The sequence below is a fragment of the Mustela nivalis genome, assembly GCF_964662115.1.
Source record: "Mustela nivalis genome assembly, chromosome: 15".
In the NCBI taxonomy this organism is placed as follows: domain Eukaryota; kingdom Metazoa; phylum Chordata; class Mammalia; order Carnivora; family Mustelidae; genus Mustela; species Mustela nivalis.
The window spans coordinates 32,712,056-32,729,527 of NC_139034.1; the positions used below are offsets into that span (position 1 = coordinate 32,712,056).

Genomic DNA, 17,472 nt, shown 5'->3' on the forward strand with positions numbered 1-17,472 from the left:
TCTAGAAAGCTTTTATGTATTTATTTTTCTAGAAAGATTTATTTACTTTTTAATTTTTTAGCAGGAGGAGGGGCAGAGGAAGAGAGAAAATCTTAAGCAGGCTCCATGCCCAGCACAGAGCCTCAACTCGGGACTCCATCTCACACAGCCCTGAGATTACCACCTGAGCCACAATCAAGAGTTGGACACTTAACTGCCTGAGCCACCTGGGCGCCCCATTCTAGAAAGCTCTTCAATCAGTGGCAGGACTCTTGCACAGGCCAGAGAGCCACAAGGCAAGCCCTCCTCTGAGGACTCACCCCATAATTCCCACCCTTCCAATCCTGAGGCCAAAAATAAGCCTTGGGTCCTAGGTTCTTGGCATCGATACATAGTATGTGGCCTTGGTATATGGTTCCCCATCCTTCAGTGGGAGAATCCTGAACCCATTCTTCTCATCAGGCTTGTCCTCCTCAGGACTTCTCCATCCTGGTAAAATCAAATCAGACCTAAGAAGGCTGTTGTATTAAAGACTGAATGGAAATCACCTAAAAGCTCAGAAGACCTGGTTCCCAGGCTCAACCACCCGCTAGCAACATAACCCAAGGAAAACCATTTCACCCTCTAGTCTGGGTTTTCTCACATGTAATTCAGTTCAGAATATTTAGAGCTGGAATAATAAGTACACCTATTCTATGCCCTTCCAAAGACTGTCAGAGACTATTGGTAATGCTTACACACACCGAAAGCAAGTATACTCAATCTTTCTGAGTATTAAAATCATTTTGTAATGTCACAAAATTTCCAGGAATTTAGGTGGCTTTTTGTGTGTGTGCTTTATAAAATTGAATCTGTTTCCTAAAGATAGTGAAATAGAGTAATGATGGCAAAGGTCAATGCCTGGCATTGAACTAAACACTTTAGACATATATTCATTTACTTACTCCTCACAATAATCCTATGATTGTTACACTTATTTTATGCTGCGGGGTAGGGGAGGATCTGACGCACCGAGAGGTTCAGCATTCACCACGTCCTGATGGAGCCAGAACTGAGACTCAGCCACTACTCTTAATGTCCTCTTAGCCCCAGACTAACAATATGCCAACAATTTCCAACAATTATTTTTAATGAAGAAAACTATGGCATAATCCCAGAGGAACCCATGAGGGCCAGTGACATCTACTGACAGCTCACTGTGTGCCAGACCCACTGCACCTTCTCTCAGGAATCCTCACAGCCCTCAGGGGTAAGGAGTATTTTCCCTTCTCACAAGTTACAGACCTGAAGGTCGTGAGGTTCAGGAACTTGCTTCAAATTCTAAAATTAACAAATTGAGGAGATAATATATTTAAAAATTTTTATAAAATTACAAAAAAATTTATAAAATTACAAAAAAAATGTTTATGAAATTACACAGAGAAGGGTTTGAAGCCCTGCCCATCTCCCTCCAACAACATCTGCTGGGCCAGCCCCTCCTCGGCATGGAGGCCTTGAGGAGAGGGAGAGCCGACCATCTGACTTTTGCCAACCCTTGTCCCCATACCAGTGGGAAGGGACACCCACTGACCGAGGGACCTGGAGAAGGGGTGGAAACCTTCTGACGATCAATCGGAAAGGATGAAGGGGAGAGAGTTCTCCCCATGAGGCAGGAGCTTCGTTCACAGCCTGATGCCAAGATCTCCAGATTCAGAATTTCATGTTACAACTAACGCTGCATTTTTCCAAAGAAACAATGAGAAACTACCGTAATATGGAGGCCCACCTCTGTCAGGGTTAAATAGAGGGTTGGCGGGAGAACCAAACCACCACTTACTGCTTTGTTTCCACAAGAAAAGGTATTCCAAGAAAAACACTGCAGTGAAAGACCGCTGCGGGCCTCCCGTCTGTAGGCTAGGGAATGCCCCACACGCCCGCCTTTCTGTATTTTGAATCCAGTTCACCCGGGGCCCATGCATGTCCCCCAAACCACACACAGTAAAATCCTCAACTAACATGTTTCATCTATAACCGCGATTAGTTTTATAGCTTATTCTCCCTGGCTTTAAACCATACGCTATTAAAGGTTTCATAGTATTTTTTTGTTCTTTTAGGGACCATCCACATGGCTGGTCTGGATGAGTTTGACCTGAGAACTCTGTGGAAGGCGGGAGGTCGTCCATCTGTGCCACGGTAGTTTCCGGGCTCCACAGAAACAGCCCTTTGCTGCGAGGCTGTGAGACTCTGCCTTGGCTCGGGAGCCTACCCATGGCCCAGCTGTGTGATGTTGGTCAAGCAACTTAAGCTCTCTATGCTTCTGGGTCCTCAGTCCTCAGACAAGGGAGGGATGTGAACAGGATGCTTTCTAGACGTCTAAACTCCCTCTTCAAGCCACAGTCGTCAAGAAAGGCATTTCAGACGAGATCGGGCGCGTTCAGGGTGGTATGGCCATAGACAAGAAAGGCATTTCAGAAGCAGATGCGCTTGAACCAGATACGGGAGGTTGAGTGGAATCCAGGTAACAGCTAGAAGAGCCAAGGGTTAGCAAGTTCCTACCGTGGTTGAAACAGAACCCTCGGCAAGAATCAAATGAGGCGATACCTAGTCTACATAGATTTAACACACGGATTTCCATCTAAAGCATGAGGAGCAGGACCTGGCCGGGAGAAAGCACTTGACAGTGTTCTAAGTGCCCTTATAACCATTGTCCTTGTAACAACCCTTCTGAGCACCTGTCATTCGCACTCTGCAGGGGAGGGCACTGAGGCTCAGGATCCCCATTACCTGGTCAGACCTGAGATGATGGATTACAAGTACACAGCCTCCAGGGGGGCGGCAGGTGGGCAAGGGCAGACACAACAGTCACCTTGACAGAGACCTCACGCTGTCTCTGACAGGCACAGAGGGTGCCTATGAAAATGAAGAAAACCCTGCCTGGCCGGACCTTCCAGGGCAGTAAAGGCAGAAACAGCCTAAACAAAGGAAAAGTACCAAAGGAGGAAGGTAATCATTAACCACAAATGGCATAAGGAAATACTGCAAAGGTGCCCTGAGGGCATCCATGATTCAGGGCTCAGCTCCGCAGGGAGGGCGGCAGGGAGACTGCGTGTTTTAAGTTGGCCTGGGCACTGGAAGAAATGAGAGTGGGAGAGAGGCAGACTCCGTCAGGGGCAGGCAAGAGGGGGAAGCGAGGGAAATGACCTGGAAAAGCAAAATGAAGGCAATGCAGAGGAAAGCCTAGTCCGGCAGTCTGCAGCTGAAGTCCTTCGAACAAGTCACTGTTGCCTGCAGAGGTAACAAGTTGAATCAGAGCTACACAGTTGGAGCCAGGTCAGACATACTCGCGCTGCTCCTAACACTGGACAGCATCACATCAAACACCGGGAAGAATATCGGAGGGATATGCTATATAGCAAAACCCTGGGTCTTGCACTGTAGGGGTCAGCTGCCAAAAGCAAGGCCACAGAAGAAACCAGAGGATTAAAAAAACTGAGATGGGGTCTCTTTCTGTCTGCTCGGAGACAACATGAAGAGGAAATTCAAGACTCACTGGGTTGGGGGTCTCAGGCCCTGATAATCTCTCAAGGTATTAGGGCCCCCTCCAGCAAAAAAGAGGGAGGAAACACAGCTCAAGAAAGAAAAGCCTATATCAAAGAAGATTCCAAACCCATAGAGCTTGATGCTGGTGACAAAAATGTTCTGGAAGGGTTTTGGGAACCGTAAACCAACAGCATATTAACAGAGGAGCAATAATTTCTCATCATGCAAGAACACCTAACATTTCTGTTATGGCAATCAAACATTCTTCTATAATTGTTTTTCTCCCCCGCCCCCATCCACCTAAATCCTCCTCTGTGACTGGTTAAGGGGAATAGGGTGGGGAGAAACTATGAACAGAGAGCAATCTGATGATAAAAGCGCTTCCCCCCACTGCACTGCTGGAGTAAGCAAGAAAAGCCAAATTCTCACAGTTCGTCGACTTTCTATTCATGTAAACAATCTCACTTTATTTTTGAATTACTCTGTGGGAACAGATGGTTTCCAAATGCATGACTTCTTACTATAGTAGATGGAAGCAAGACTACTGAACTCTTCAATTAAGATGAAGAAAACATAGGCGTGCTTCAAGCTTGTCTCCATGCGTAAACCTAGTTTTCCTGAACTAAGGCTTACTTAGAATTCTGACCTTTTTTTTTCCCCCTTTTGGTTAAACAATTCATATCATATAGAAAAAAAATCTATATGAAATAGAGTAACTGTAAATTCTAGAATTAATTTTCATGAAACAGCACCAACAAAAACCAAGAGTATCAGTAACAGAAGCCTCTAGGCTTCCTATAGGTTACACATAAATGAAGGCATCAAATATGTAAATATAGTTGGGTTTTGTGCCTTAGATCCTTAAACCTTTTATGATAGATTATTATAATACCTTGAAATAATCACTGCAATTAACCCCAAATTACCTTAATCCCAACAACTGACTCAATCACTGAAATTGTTCACAAATCCGGGGCCTTACCAAATCTCAACCCAGGGCAGTTTCCCTGATGTCTCTGTAAGACAGAATCCTAATTTTCCAAAGAACTAAATCAAATCTGGAAAGTAGCATCACAAACAGGTCTTTGTGAGGCTTAGATAAGAGTGCAAGTTACGTGGTCAGACTGATGAACCGACAGCCACCTTAAGTAGAATTAATAGCATTTCTATCATTTAAATTACCAAGTCTCTGGAAAAATATACTCTGTCTATGCCTGGTAGTGACTCAGGAGAGAAAGTAAAAGAATAAATGCCGGCCCTCTAAACGCAAAACATCTACTTATCTAACTATGTGTCACCTAACTATCCTCCTACCTATCTATACTTTTATGTACATTTCTCTATTTTGCATATTTTGTACTTATGTATGTTTATATCGATAGATATAAAGGAAAAAATAAAAAAGTACACACAAAGAGGGGAAAAACTTATGTTTAAAAACAAGTAATGATGAAGTTGAATAACAGGATAGAAAAGTCTCCCTACACATCAGAAGAACAACAGTAAAAGGACACTGACCTGTGAATTGATCAAGATTGACAGACTTCAGGGGCGCCTGGGTGGCTCAGTGGGTTAGGCCTCTGCCTTTGGCTCAGATCATGATCCCAGGGTCCTGGGATGGAGTTCCGCATCGGGCTCTCTGCTCAGCAAGGAGCCTGCTTCCCCCTCTCTCTCTGCCTGCCTCTCTGCCTACTTGTGATCTCTCTCTCTCTCTCTGGTCAATAAATAAATAAAATCTTTAAAAAAAAAAAAAGATTAACAGACTTCAAAAGGGATCTACCTTTCAAATGCTTGCCACCAGAGAGTTACTAAACCACAGCATGAAAAAATTTAAGTTTGCAAGGGAACTCGAAATTTTTTTGAATCAATAATTTAAATTAAAAATTTTAAATTTGGGATCTGCCAAATTGTGGCTTAATGAACTTCACTCACCAAAAACCAAATTTAAGATGTTGCAGTGACCGACAAACAATCCAGAAGAATCATCCCAATGATGAAGGTCAAACCCTGGGCTGTTTCTTTATAAACCAGCACAGGCCAAAAATTCCCAGAGGTTTTGTGGCCTATAATTGTATGCTATTATTCTAGAGACTTGATTAGTGTGCTCCTGCCTCTTCAATAAAGAGCGGCCCACAGTGCAAGCACTGAGAATAGCAGGGTGTTTGTGGAGACGGCTTCTGCTATACACAGACACACAGATGAAGCAGATCTGGACAGGACCCTGAGCCACCACGTATACTGAGTTTTCGATATTCTAAAAGCTTTCACCATTAGAAGTCTTCTACACCTTAGAAGTCTTCTACACCTTAGGAATTGATCAACAGAAGAAAAAATAACAATAGGAAGGAAAGAGGGTGCCTGGGTGGCTCAGTGGGTTAAAGCCTCTGAGCTTCGGCTCAGGTCATAATCCCAGAGTGCTGGGATGGAGCCCCACATCGGGCTCTCTGCTCAGCGGGGAGCCTGCTTCTTCCTCTCTCTCTGGCTGCCTCTGCCTACTTGTGATCTCTGTCTGTCAAAGAAATAAAAAATCTTTAAAAAAAATAGGAAGGAAAGGCTGTGACTGATCATTTATGTATAGGAAAGGACTGAAGATACATGTCATAAATGTAGACATTTACATATTAATGACCATAATAAATGATAGGTATGGCAATAATTAACAAATTTAATTCAATAGCAGAAAAATAATCGGGGCGCCTGGGTGGCTCAGTGGGTTAATCCGCTGCCTTCGGCTCAGGTCATGATCTCAGGGTCCTGGGATCGAGTCCCGCATCGGGCTCTCGGCTCAGCAGGGAGCCTGCTTCCTCCTCTCTCTCTCTGCCTGCCTCTCTGCCTACTTGTGATCTCTCTCTGTCAAATAAATAAATAAAAATCTTAAAAAAAAAGAAAAATAATCTAAAACTAAGTATCACTATAAAAGAACATAAGTTTTAAGGAGGCACATGATTTCAAAAGTTTCATCACATTTGTAATGAAAACTCTCAGTTTATGGAACAGAACATGTTTTTGAGAACACATAGATTACTTTATCAAGTTCTGTATGAATTCTGATGACTAAAGAATGCTAACATCCCAAGGATCCCTGCTATAGGATAGGAATGGGGTGGGGAAAGTCAGCATTCAGCAGATAAGCCTGCCCACAAATCTCCAAGAAGATTCTTTGAATCTGCACAGACATTTGAGGGAGCTAGCTCAGACAGACTCGGGTGTTAGTCCCACAGACTGACAAGTCCCAGGCCTCAGCCATCTCCAGAGTCTCAAATAAAAGATCCTAAGAGCCCTAGTCTCTATGACGTCATTACATGGTGATAGTGGGCAGGCAGGATCTGACCAGAGGCACAGGCTTAAATGCCTCTCTTTCTGTTTTATTCACAGATCTCAGGCCATCAGGTTCTCACCTATATCTCAGAAACATCTTATCAACCACAGAGTGTTTCTGGGCACTTCTATCCAAAACTAACCCATCCTGTAAAATCTGACCCAAACTATGCCTATGCTATGAAAGTCTTTTCTAGCCAGCTTAACTGAAAAGACCCCTTTTCTTTTTTAAATTTCACAGACACTGTCTATCTGTGCAATTCAGCATCTCAGCTTGATCTGCTTTGAGGCTCCTGGACTTCCTGAACTATTACTTACCTTCTCATGCATTCCCATCTTATCTTCACCTTGTAATCTCCTATAGCTTCCACTCAGGTATATACGGGACCACAGTGAGCATTTTTTTTACGCCAGACTTCTATATTCCTGTTTGGGTAGGCTCTTCATTTCCCGTACATTCTTTCCTGCTTCCAGCCACCTCAAAAAGATACTGCCATGATACACTCTTCCCTCCTCTTGTTTTTTTCTTTTCTTTCTTTCTTTCTTTTTTTTTTTTTAAGATATTTATCTATTTGAGAGACAGAGAGAGAAAGAACAATGGAGGGAGGTGGAGCAGAAGGACAAGCAAACTCCCTGCTGAGCAGGGAGCCCGATGCAGGACTCAATCCCAGGACCCCGAGATCATGACCTGAGCCGAAGGCAAACGCTTAACCTACTGAGCCACCCAGGCGCCCCTCCACCCTCTCCTTAATGGGACCGGTTCTCACCAAATGTCTGTGCATCAAGTCCAAGGGCTTCCTTTTTATTTTCTAGCACCTACTGCAATCAATCTGAGACAGACACTCTACTCTCTTTTCTTACTCCTCTTTTCAATTTGCTTTTTCTCAGTCTTATTCCACACCACCTTGAACTTCTTCATCCCAAAATGACACACTTAATAAATCAGCACTAAAAAAAAAAAAAAAAAAAGTTTGCTTTCTTGATGCATGTGTACTTCTTTTTATCAGGCCCAATCTTATGCATCAGTTTCTATTTCTTAAGCGTCATCCTTTGTGCTCTTGTTGTTACAAGCTACCTCAAGTCACCTTAAATCCAGGCAGCATGTGTCTTTCTAAAACAAAGTATTATATTTATCCTGTAAATCTTCCAACTCATTCTGCAAAATCAATTTCCTCCTTTCCCTCCCCATCCCCCTCCAGATAGAATGGAAACTCCATATGAAGGGATACAGGAATTCTCTGATGATCCCCGGTGCCTGAAACAGTGCCCGGCACTTAGCGCGTTCTTGAGAAATGAATGTTGGTCGCTTGAACCCCCAAACAGCCTCTCAGATTCCGCTCCTCTTGATCTCTTCTCTGCTTCACAGGAACATGGTCAAGAACATAAAAGCCAAAGTGAAACCATCAGGGTCCGATCACTGGTTCACCATCTAAGTAGGGGTATGACCTTGAGCCTATTACCTCTTAACCGCAACCTCCCCAAACATAAATGAGGATATGAATAGGCTTCCAGTGAGGAATGAGCAGGCAAATGCAGAAAAGTACTTGGCACCCTGCAAAGTGAACACACCAAGGGCTTATCATGGCTCTTTTCTTCACGCTTCTCCCATTCAGTGTCACTTGTGCCACCACACCTGCATTAAGTCAGTCTTTCTTTCCAAACCTTCTCACCTTCAAAAAGGCTGGACCCTGACAAGATTAGTTTGACTCAAATATAAGCAAAATATAGGCTTTGGGCCTGAGGCACTATGAGCGAAGGCTTGCGAGTTTTGGGTTTTTTTTTTACCCTGTGAAAAATATGTATGCATCTTTGTGATAGAGTTTAGACATTTCCTGAGCGGCCCCGGCCTCTATGTTTCTGTGTTTACATCTCACTTTTCAACTCTGTTCAGATAAGTTACATTGCCCAAGAGTGGCGGTCTGCACAGGTGGCAGCCAGAAGAGTTTACTTTTACCAAATGGCCTGAATTATACAACTAGGTAGTGAGAAACAGCTTTCTGTGTCATTCCCTGTTGTACAAAATTTATGAAAAAGTGCACTTTACATCTCAGGTCTTTAAGAATCTTCATGGGCCATTCTGATTTTAAGAGCTTTTCTGTAAACTTCTGTAAACTCTAAATATTAACCAGGAGAAACCACTGTCTTTATCATATGTCTTACTCCTCATACTCTGCACTTTGCCAGAACTCTTCATATGCAGGAAACGTCAACACTGTGCAAACTGGGGGTGATTTAACTCTTGCTTTATTTTGATTTTTGCTCCCCCAAATAAAGAACAGTGATCAGTAATTACTTCTTCAGAACAAAGGGCAGAATACATTTGGTTTACAGCCAGCTTTTGACCTGAAGCAAAGAAGTTTTGCAGAAGCCACTCTGGAACACGGCAGGGTACTCACATTTCCCATGAAATCGCTAGCTACCTTAAATACACTTTACCTTTTCCAAGTCGTCCTACATTTCTACAAACATTGGTGACCTCCCCTAGCCCATACCTAATATTGCATTTTTTGTTGGGAAACTGGGATGTTAAGATTCTGACTTTTAATTCGTTAGAATTCTCTGAACCTTAAACACATGCAAGGAAGGGTCACAAATAAAAACTGGCAAAACTCACAACCTAAGTTCACCACAACCAAGCAAGAGAGGAGAAAAGGAATATTGTGGAGCATTTACCTCACGTGGCAAGGTCTTAACTGAAAAAAGGTGGTCCCTGCTTTTAAAAGCACAGGTCTCAAAGAAATGCCAGCACAGCAGACCCACCAATTCCCAAATTCACTCAAATTTGGGAATAAACGTCTGCATCACTGAGTGGACCAACAACTTTCAAACCCCTCTAACCAACACTGACCCTGCAAACATATATAATTCGTCACCAGCTCCCTTTCCCGCAGTCCTACCCAATCTTACCATAGTCCCTGGTATTCTCTATGGCAAAAGGGAAGTAGAACTTAGCAACAGATTTTTTTTTTTAAAGCTAATGATTCAGGCAATTCTTGGAATAACTTCCACTTGAGAAAATATAACTAAGAGGTCCTATCAAGAGACTCCCCAGCTGCTGAGACTTCAACTCTGGAAATTCCCTCCTTTTTGACGATTCCTGACTACCCCTAATCCAAGCCACAAAGTTTAATGACCCTAAAGCGCCCTTTTTTGCCTCCAGCGAACTTGGGATTCTTTCTAAATATTCATTAAAAAGCTCAAACATGTTTACTGACTTGAAGTCGAAAACAGAAAGCACTGGAAACCTAACTCCAAAAACCTTGCTTCCCTCGCCCAACCCCCTCTCTTCCCCCAGGAGAGGAAACTGGGTGATCTGGAGCTGAGAGTTGAGCCATCCAGTATCCAAGGGGTCTGACACTCAGCCCAAGAGGTGATGACAGCCAGGAAGTCTGGGCAGTGGTTCCAAATTGGGGCACCCACTGCGCTGGGAAATGTTGGGCGCTTGCCAAGATACAAACCCTCCCCCCGGGGGGGGGGGGGGGGCTGAACCGGATAATCGGAAACCAAGGCAGTTCTGCAAGGATCCCAAGGCCCACATCGAGTTCCACCAGCCTCCTTCCTGTTTATAGATCCCGCTCCCGTAACCCCAACTACCAAAGAGAAAGCAGACGTCTCCGAAATATGTCAATACATGACATAACTTGAAAGAGCTGGCTGCTCATTGGCGCGAGTTACAACTTGTCGGGTTCACACAGGAAAACCGGCTCGCTTTAATTACTTTTCTTTTAATATGCCATGCCGTCCCCTCCTGGGCCCCCGCAAAGATCGGGTTACTGAGAACCAGGGAACCTCGGCGGTAGGACCGAACCGTGTGGGCGGCTCGCTGAAGGCAAGGAACGCGGGAGCCGAGCCGACGAAGTGGCTGCCCATTCGGATTGGCGACTACGGCAGCGACTCTCCCCTCGCACAGGCGCAGGCGAGGAAGGCTGGCACCTCCTCGCAGTCCGCACCAAGTTGCCCGACCGCTCAGTGATGTCGCGAGGGGGCCTAGCTGCTCCACGCCGCTGCCCTCGGGTCGGCCCCGGGCGCGCCACCTTTGTCTCGGCTTCCCCGTCCGGACGGGCGACGCCTGGCGCGAACCGGGCTTTGCCCCGGTCGGAAGCACACACCCGGCGCTCGGTTTCCCCCGGCTCCGCGCGGAGCCCGGGAAGCCGACACGGCCGCCCCAAACCTCCCACTTGCACCGCGCGCCCCCGACTCCCCGCCCGGCCGCCACTTCCCTGGCGCGGCCGCTGCAGGGCGGGGAGCCGGAGACTCGCGCGCTCGCGGACGCCGCGGCCCGGCGCACCCCGGTACTCTCGCCAGGCGGGGGCCACCTTGCCCGCCGCGGCGCCCGCCTCTCCCACGCCCACGCGTGTTCCGACTCTGGAAAGCACCCGCCAGAGGACCCCCCGCGAAGCCGGATCCGACTGGCCGCGGCGAGGGGAAGGCGCGACAGCTGCTCACCCACACCCACTGCCTGCCCCTCGGCCCCTTCTCACCTGCCTGCACCGTGTCCGAGAGGTCGTGCCCGGGGGCCGCGGTCCTGGGAAATTCCTTCAGTTTCCTGGCGCTGAGGTTCAACCCCCCGGAATTGGCCGCTTCCTCTAGCGCGCGCTCCAGCCCCCGGTTCAAGGGCAGGTTGAAGCCCCCGCCGCCGCCGCCGCCACCGCCGCCGCCGCCGCCTCCCCCGACCCCGCTGCCGGCTCCGGTTCCTCCGTGGTGCTGATGGTGGTGGTGGTGCGGATGATGATGTGGGTGCAGAGTAGCCACCGAGAGGGCAGGGACGAAAGGTTGGGGTTCGCTTCCCGGCGTCGCCATCTTCTCCCGGGCCCCCCCACCCCGCCCCGCCGCTCCTGCGGGGGGGGTCACAGCTTTCCCCCGGGAGGGGGAGACTGCCGCGCGGGCCGAGTCCCTGCAGAGCCCCACCGGAAAATACTGGAAGAAGGGGAGGAGGGTGTGGCAGGCGCGCGGAATGGGGGGCAGTCGGGGAGGCGGCAGTGGCGGCTCGGTCTCGAAGGTTTCCTGTCCCCGGGAAGCTAAGCACTGCGGCGGCGGCGGCGGCGGCAGGCAGCGCGCATGTGTCTCCTCCCGCCCTTGCTCCCTCCTCTCGGCGGCTCTCCCCTCCTCCGCGGCGCCGCCTGCTCTCTCCTCCTCCTACCCCAAGCTGTCAGTCCAGCCCTGAGCCTTCCTCCGCGCGGGAGGGAACCCGGGCGGTCCCCGCGGCTTCGCTGCGCTCCGCCTGGCAGACGGGGGATACGTCGGGGGCCGGACCCTATGACCGGGGTGACCTTCGTATAGACACCGAACACCTCTGGGTTCTTTTGGCTGTCCAGGGCATTTGGGGGGACAAGAGTTTTAGAGGGTCTGAGAAGACGCCAGCGAGGCAATAGATGGGGTTTAAAATACAGTGAGATCAAGAGGAGGTGACAGGTTATCTCAATTCTGCGAACTGTATTGGCTTTTGGACCCACAGTTCCCCCAAAAGGCAGGTTTTCACTGTGGGATCAGACCCCTGGCATTTGGGCGTATGCAATGAACCAGTGGTGTCTACATTAATTATCTCATTAATCCAGGGATCCCATGAGCGGAAAAACTGTTTCCCCAGACTACAGAGGAAGTTAAAAAAAAAAAACAACACACAACTTGTCTGAGGTCACCCATGCAGTCAGAGGCAGCGCGAACCTATAGCCCTCAGACTGTAGGGTTGCCCTCCTTCTGTATAGTCTCGGGCTGGACCCTAGGTCGAAGAGCCAAATAGGAGTAGAGCAGAAGATATTCTGAGCGATGGCGGGGGGCGGGGGGGTGCTGTAAAGGCAGAAAGGAAGGACTTTGAAAAAGAGGGTAGTTTTGATGGTAGACAGAATCTACTGGCCTATGAGGGAGAGGGGCTGGCTATAGTTGGCTAAGCCCCAAAGTTGAGTGGTACAGAGAGAAGTAAGAAAACCAGTGACCCCAACTAGTCAGTAACTCAGCACATTTTGAGCCTGCGCACAGGTCGCGTCAAAGTATCCTCGTGCCGCTTCTTGCCCCCAAAGGACATGGGGACTGACGTGTAAGCAAATTCACGTTCTGCCCAGACACAGCAACGGAGCATCTGAATAGGGCAGACCAGCTGAAGACTGATAAAACCCCACTCCCTTCACAGGACGGAGCTCCAACTCCCTAGAGCCTCCATTTCTGCGGATAACCGTCTTGACCATCACTACCAGCAAGTTGGCTAGGAGAGATGAGGATACAGGTAGGAAAATACCACACCCCTGCTGGTAGACGAGCCGGTCTTCCAAATGGTAGAGCAGGAAGGTAGGAACTGGTGACTTCATGGACTCGGCACTAAAGTACGACATGATCTATGTCACTTGCTTGGCCTGCATGCCCAGTCGCCCTTAATTCGTACAGGATTCTAGGCGGAGTAAAATATTCTAATCCCGTCGGAGGAGACAAGCGCCACCTGCTGGTGTCTGCCTTCCAAACCGGCTCTCCAGCCAAACTCAATACTCTCAAATTGCCCGACTTTTAAAAACCAGACTTAAGGAGTACCTGGGTGGCTCAGAGGACTAAGCCTCTGCCTCCAACTCAGGTTATGATCTCAGGGCCTTGGGATCGAGCCCCACATCGTGCTCTCTGCCCATCTGCCTGTCTAATTCTGATCTCACTCTGTCAAAAAAATAAATAAAATCTTTAAAAAAACCAGACTTGAAAATAATAGCAATAATAATAAATAAAAGCACAGTTACATCTCTTGTAAAAACGAACCTACTTTCCCTTTTCCTCACTGGTCTTTACCCAAGAGGTGAGTGAGAAACAGACATAGGAAAAATTTTCACTTGATTGTCTTCAGCTAAAACAGGTGGTACGTCTATGTGATCAGTATACAAGGTATGATTGAGGACATCTAGCAGATTGCAAATTTAGTTCAGACCACAAATTGTGGTGAAGCACCGTAGAGAGCATTATTTCTTTTTTTAAAAAGACCACAAATTTTTTTTTAGGGGAAATGACAGAATAGGAGTTCAGGATTTGTTTTTTAACAAGTGTTTGGTCCTTATGTTACGGGCCCAGCATGCTTCCGCTGCGCTACTCCATTTGTTTGGTCCTTATGTTAGAATGACATAGTCATTATGGTTTGTTTTCCTTCTCCAGATAACTAAAGTGTGAACTCCTTGGGGGCGGGATACATTCATCTTTGTAACTCTCACCTCATATCTAAAATAGTACTTTGTGAATAAGGAATGCACAATAAATATTGGTAATTAAGCATTGCTCAACAGGCCAAGTGCACAATAAACCTGTCTATTGCACAATGGAAAGTTTACCATTTGTTGGTATGTCTTTTAAATTATGTCCCTGAGTGAAGGAGTTTTTCCTTAAAATAGAGAATACTTGACCTTAAAACTGACTTTATTTCTAAATATGCAAGAACTTAACAAACTATTTTCTCTTGTCTTGTTTCTCTCTCTCTTTTTTTTTAATTTGGACATCTCTGTTTTGTTAAATACTCTTTTTACTTCTTGGGAAAACAGTACCATCTTTCCATTCACTCTCCCCCTCTCCATACATAGAGTTCTTCGACTCAGCCGGTCATCTCAGTTAGTCTAGAAGTGGACTTCTGACCAAAGGACAGCAGCCAGAGGATCAGAGAGTCCTGATTATGTTCAAACCCTGGATTCTGACTGTTCCTGATTTGTATCTTTAGTTTCTATGAGATATCTAGTACTTTTGAAATACATTCTACTGTTCACCTAAGTTAATCTTATTTGATCTTCTGTCTGTGTAACCAAGAGTTCTAATTAATACATGCAATTTACCATATTTTAGTTTTTATTCCCCCTTGTTTTCCTAATATAACTTCATTTGGGGATGGTCTACAAATAATCTTTTATAATCTATTTGGATAATGTTAGCAGATTTTTTTTCATGTTCTGTCTTTAGTACTTTCCAATCATCTTACAAAGTTAACAATTCAAATGATTGAGAAAATGGGGGAAATAGAATTATTCTCAGAATAAAATAGTGGCTATTAGAGAAAAGTGATCAGTTTCATCCACAAACATTAAAATTTTAGAACCTATTTAAAAAAAAAAATTCCTTGGGACGCCTGGGTGGCTCAGTTGGTTAAGCAGCTGCTTTCGGCTCAGGTCATGATCCCAGCGTCCTGGGATCGAGTCCCACATCGGGCTCCTTGCTCAGCAGGGAGCCTGCTTCTCCCTCTGCCTCTGCCTGCCGTTCTGTCTGCCTGTGCTCGCTCTCTTCCCTCTCTCTCTCTGATAAATAAAATCTTAAAAAAAAAAAAAAAAAAATTCCTCTTGAGTTCCTTACCAGACTCTTCCATATTTAAGACACAGCTCTTTCATTCTTGCCTGGAAAATAGAGCTATGGACAAGCTTATGAAAATCAAACTTACTAAGAATGGCAGATAGATTTGAGCAGGGCTAGGGGCACCTGGGTGGCTCAGTCTATTCAGTGTCTGCCTTGGGCTTGGGTCATGGCCCGGGGTCCCAAGATAGAGCCCTACCTCAGGCTCCCTGCTCAGCAGGAGTCTGCTTTTCCCTCTCCCTCTGCTCCTTTCCCATTCTTGCCTGCTTGTTCTCTCTCTCTCTCTCAAATGAATACATAAAATCTTAAAAACAAAAAATAGATTGGAGCAAGCCTGTACAGCCTATACCACCTTCTCAGAAAGCCACGAAGAATTTTCTTTTGGTAGGAACTCAAAGCATATACTGAAGAGGTAGGCACGGTCACCCAGGTTTGTCCTTCACGGTCCTGACTGACCCCTCCAGCCATAGCTAATTCGATAAGAGGAGCTGACACAAGATCCAGCCAACCCCAAGCAGGGGAGTTCACCCAACCGACTCTCCTGAAAATTGAAGCAAAACACACCGAGACCAGAATCAAATTGCAGCACGTATGTGACCCCGAAGGAAGCCAGAGTCGGGGCTTATTCCCATCTTTTTACCTGACTATTCTCCAAACTCTCTGCTTCAGTTTCCTCTTTCTTAAAAAAGGAGTAGGAAAATTCCCTGCATAACATCAACCTTTTTTATTATTCCTTCCACATGCTCTCAGATTTAAGTAGTCTCTTTGCACTATATCAGTAAATATTTATAAGTACATATTTATCTGGAAGTGATCAGAGTGTGTTGTATTCATGTGTATTTGAGTACTTTTTCCCTAGAGCCCAACGTGTGGCAGGAAGACAGCACTCTGATCTAGAACTTCTGAGAGATTAATAGCATTTTTTAATTTTTATTTTTAATATTTTATTTATTTATTTGACAGAGCAAGAGGGAGACAGAGTATAAGCAGATGGAGTGGCAGGCGGAGGGAGAGGCAGAGGGAGAATGAGAAGCAGGGAGCCTGACTCGGAACTTGATCCCAGGACCCTGGGACTATGACCTGAGCTGAAAGCAGACACTTAACTGGGCTTGGGTCATGGCACCCAATAGCATTTTTTAAAAAGATCTATTTATTTGAAAGAGAGAGAGAGCATGAGGGGTAAAGGCAGAGGGAGAGGGAGTGAGAATCTCAAGCAGATGCTATGCTCAGCATGGAGCTCTGTGTGGGACTTGATCTCACAACCCAGCGATCACGACCTGAGCTGAAACCAAGAGTCAGAAACTTAACAAACTCTACCACCTGGGCGTTCCTAATAGCATTTTGAAAGAACCTGTAAGGGAGAGATCGCTTGGACCACCCAGCATCTGAAGATGATTGTGACAAAGAGTTTTTTTGGTTTAATTTGGTTGATACCTCTTTGAATAAGGTGTAACAAGAAAATGTCAGTGACCAATAGGTGACCCTCAGGTTCCTGTCAGAAGTTTCTCAAGAGGTTACTGGGGAAAGAGCCACTGGAAAATAAGGACTGAAGGGCACCAGCAACATAACTTTAACTTATAAAGAAATGTATTTTGGGGGCACCTTGGTGGCTCAGTCAGTTAAGCGTCTGCCTTTGGCTCAGGTCATGATCCTGGGTTCCTGGGATCAAGCCCTGTATTGGGGTCCCTGTTCAGTGGAAAGCCAGCTTCTCCCTCTCCCCTGCACCTCCTCCTCCCCTGCTCATGCTCTCTCTCACTCTCACTCTATCTCAAATAGATAAATAAAATCTTTTAAAAATGTATTTTTGAGTAACTGGCCTTTTAAAGGTGTGAATATAAATATTCAATTATAGATGATATTAGATAACAGCATTACCATGATCGGTCCCCCTAAATATTTCATCTATTTATTATATTGTGTGTTATTGGTTTATAATATAATGGCATATTAGGCTATTGGCTTGTAATACAGTAGTCTCCCCTTATCTGTGGTTCCTTCTTCTGTGATCTTGATTACCTGTGGTCAACTGTGGTATAGAAGCAAATGATCCCCCCACCATATCATCGGAAGGTCAATAACAGCTTACCTACCCCTACACCATAATGCCTATGTCATTTACCTCACTTCATGTCATCACATAGGTGTTTTGTCATCTTAAATCAACAGAATGGTGTTATAAATTTTTTATTCTTGCTAATACCTTCCTGTGCCTTATTTCTCTTTAAACTTTAGTATAGGTATGTATGTATAGGGAAAAAACAGCATATATAGGGTTTGGTAACATCTGTGATTTTAGGTATCCACTGGGGTTGTTGGAACGTAGCCCCTATGATGAGTGGGGAGACTACTGTCTCCCATTCA

General features: G+C 45.9%; 1 protein-coding gene and 1 long non-coding RNA gene across 6 annotated transcripts in view; one reads left to right on the forward strand and one right to left on the reverse strand.

Moving 5' to 3' along the window:
- Positions 1 to 11,934, reverse strand: part of LRCH1 (leucine rich repeats and calponin homology domain containing 1) — a 196,541-nt gene extending 184,607 nt beyond the window's left edge. For 2 of the 5 annotated variants that reach the window (XM_082700564.1, XM_082700566.1), the window contains exon 1: positions 11,298 to 11,934. In XM_082700564.1, the coding sequence (XP_082556690.1) occupies positions 11,298 to 11,616 (319 nt within the window). In that variant the 5' untranslated portion in view covers positions 11,617 to 11,934. Of the gene's footprint in view, positions 1 to 7,134; positions 7,751 to 11,297 lie in introns of those variants that run through there. The other 3 variants (XM_082700563.1, XM_082700565.1, XM_082700567.1) reach the window with 3 other exon arrangements.
- Positions 1,207 to 5,251, forward strand: LOC309848670. Its single transcript, XR_014303199.1, has 2 exons — positions 1,207 to 2,367; positions 2,422 to 5,251. It is a non-coding gene; the product is annotated as an uncharacterized lncRNA (long non-coding RNA).
- Positions 11,935 to 17,472: the final 5,538 nt, after the last annotated feature.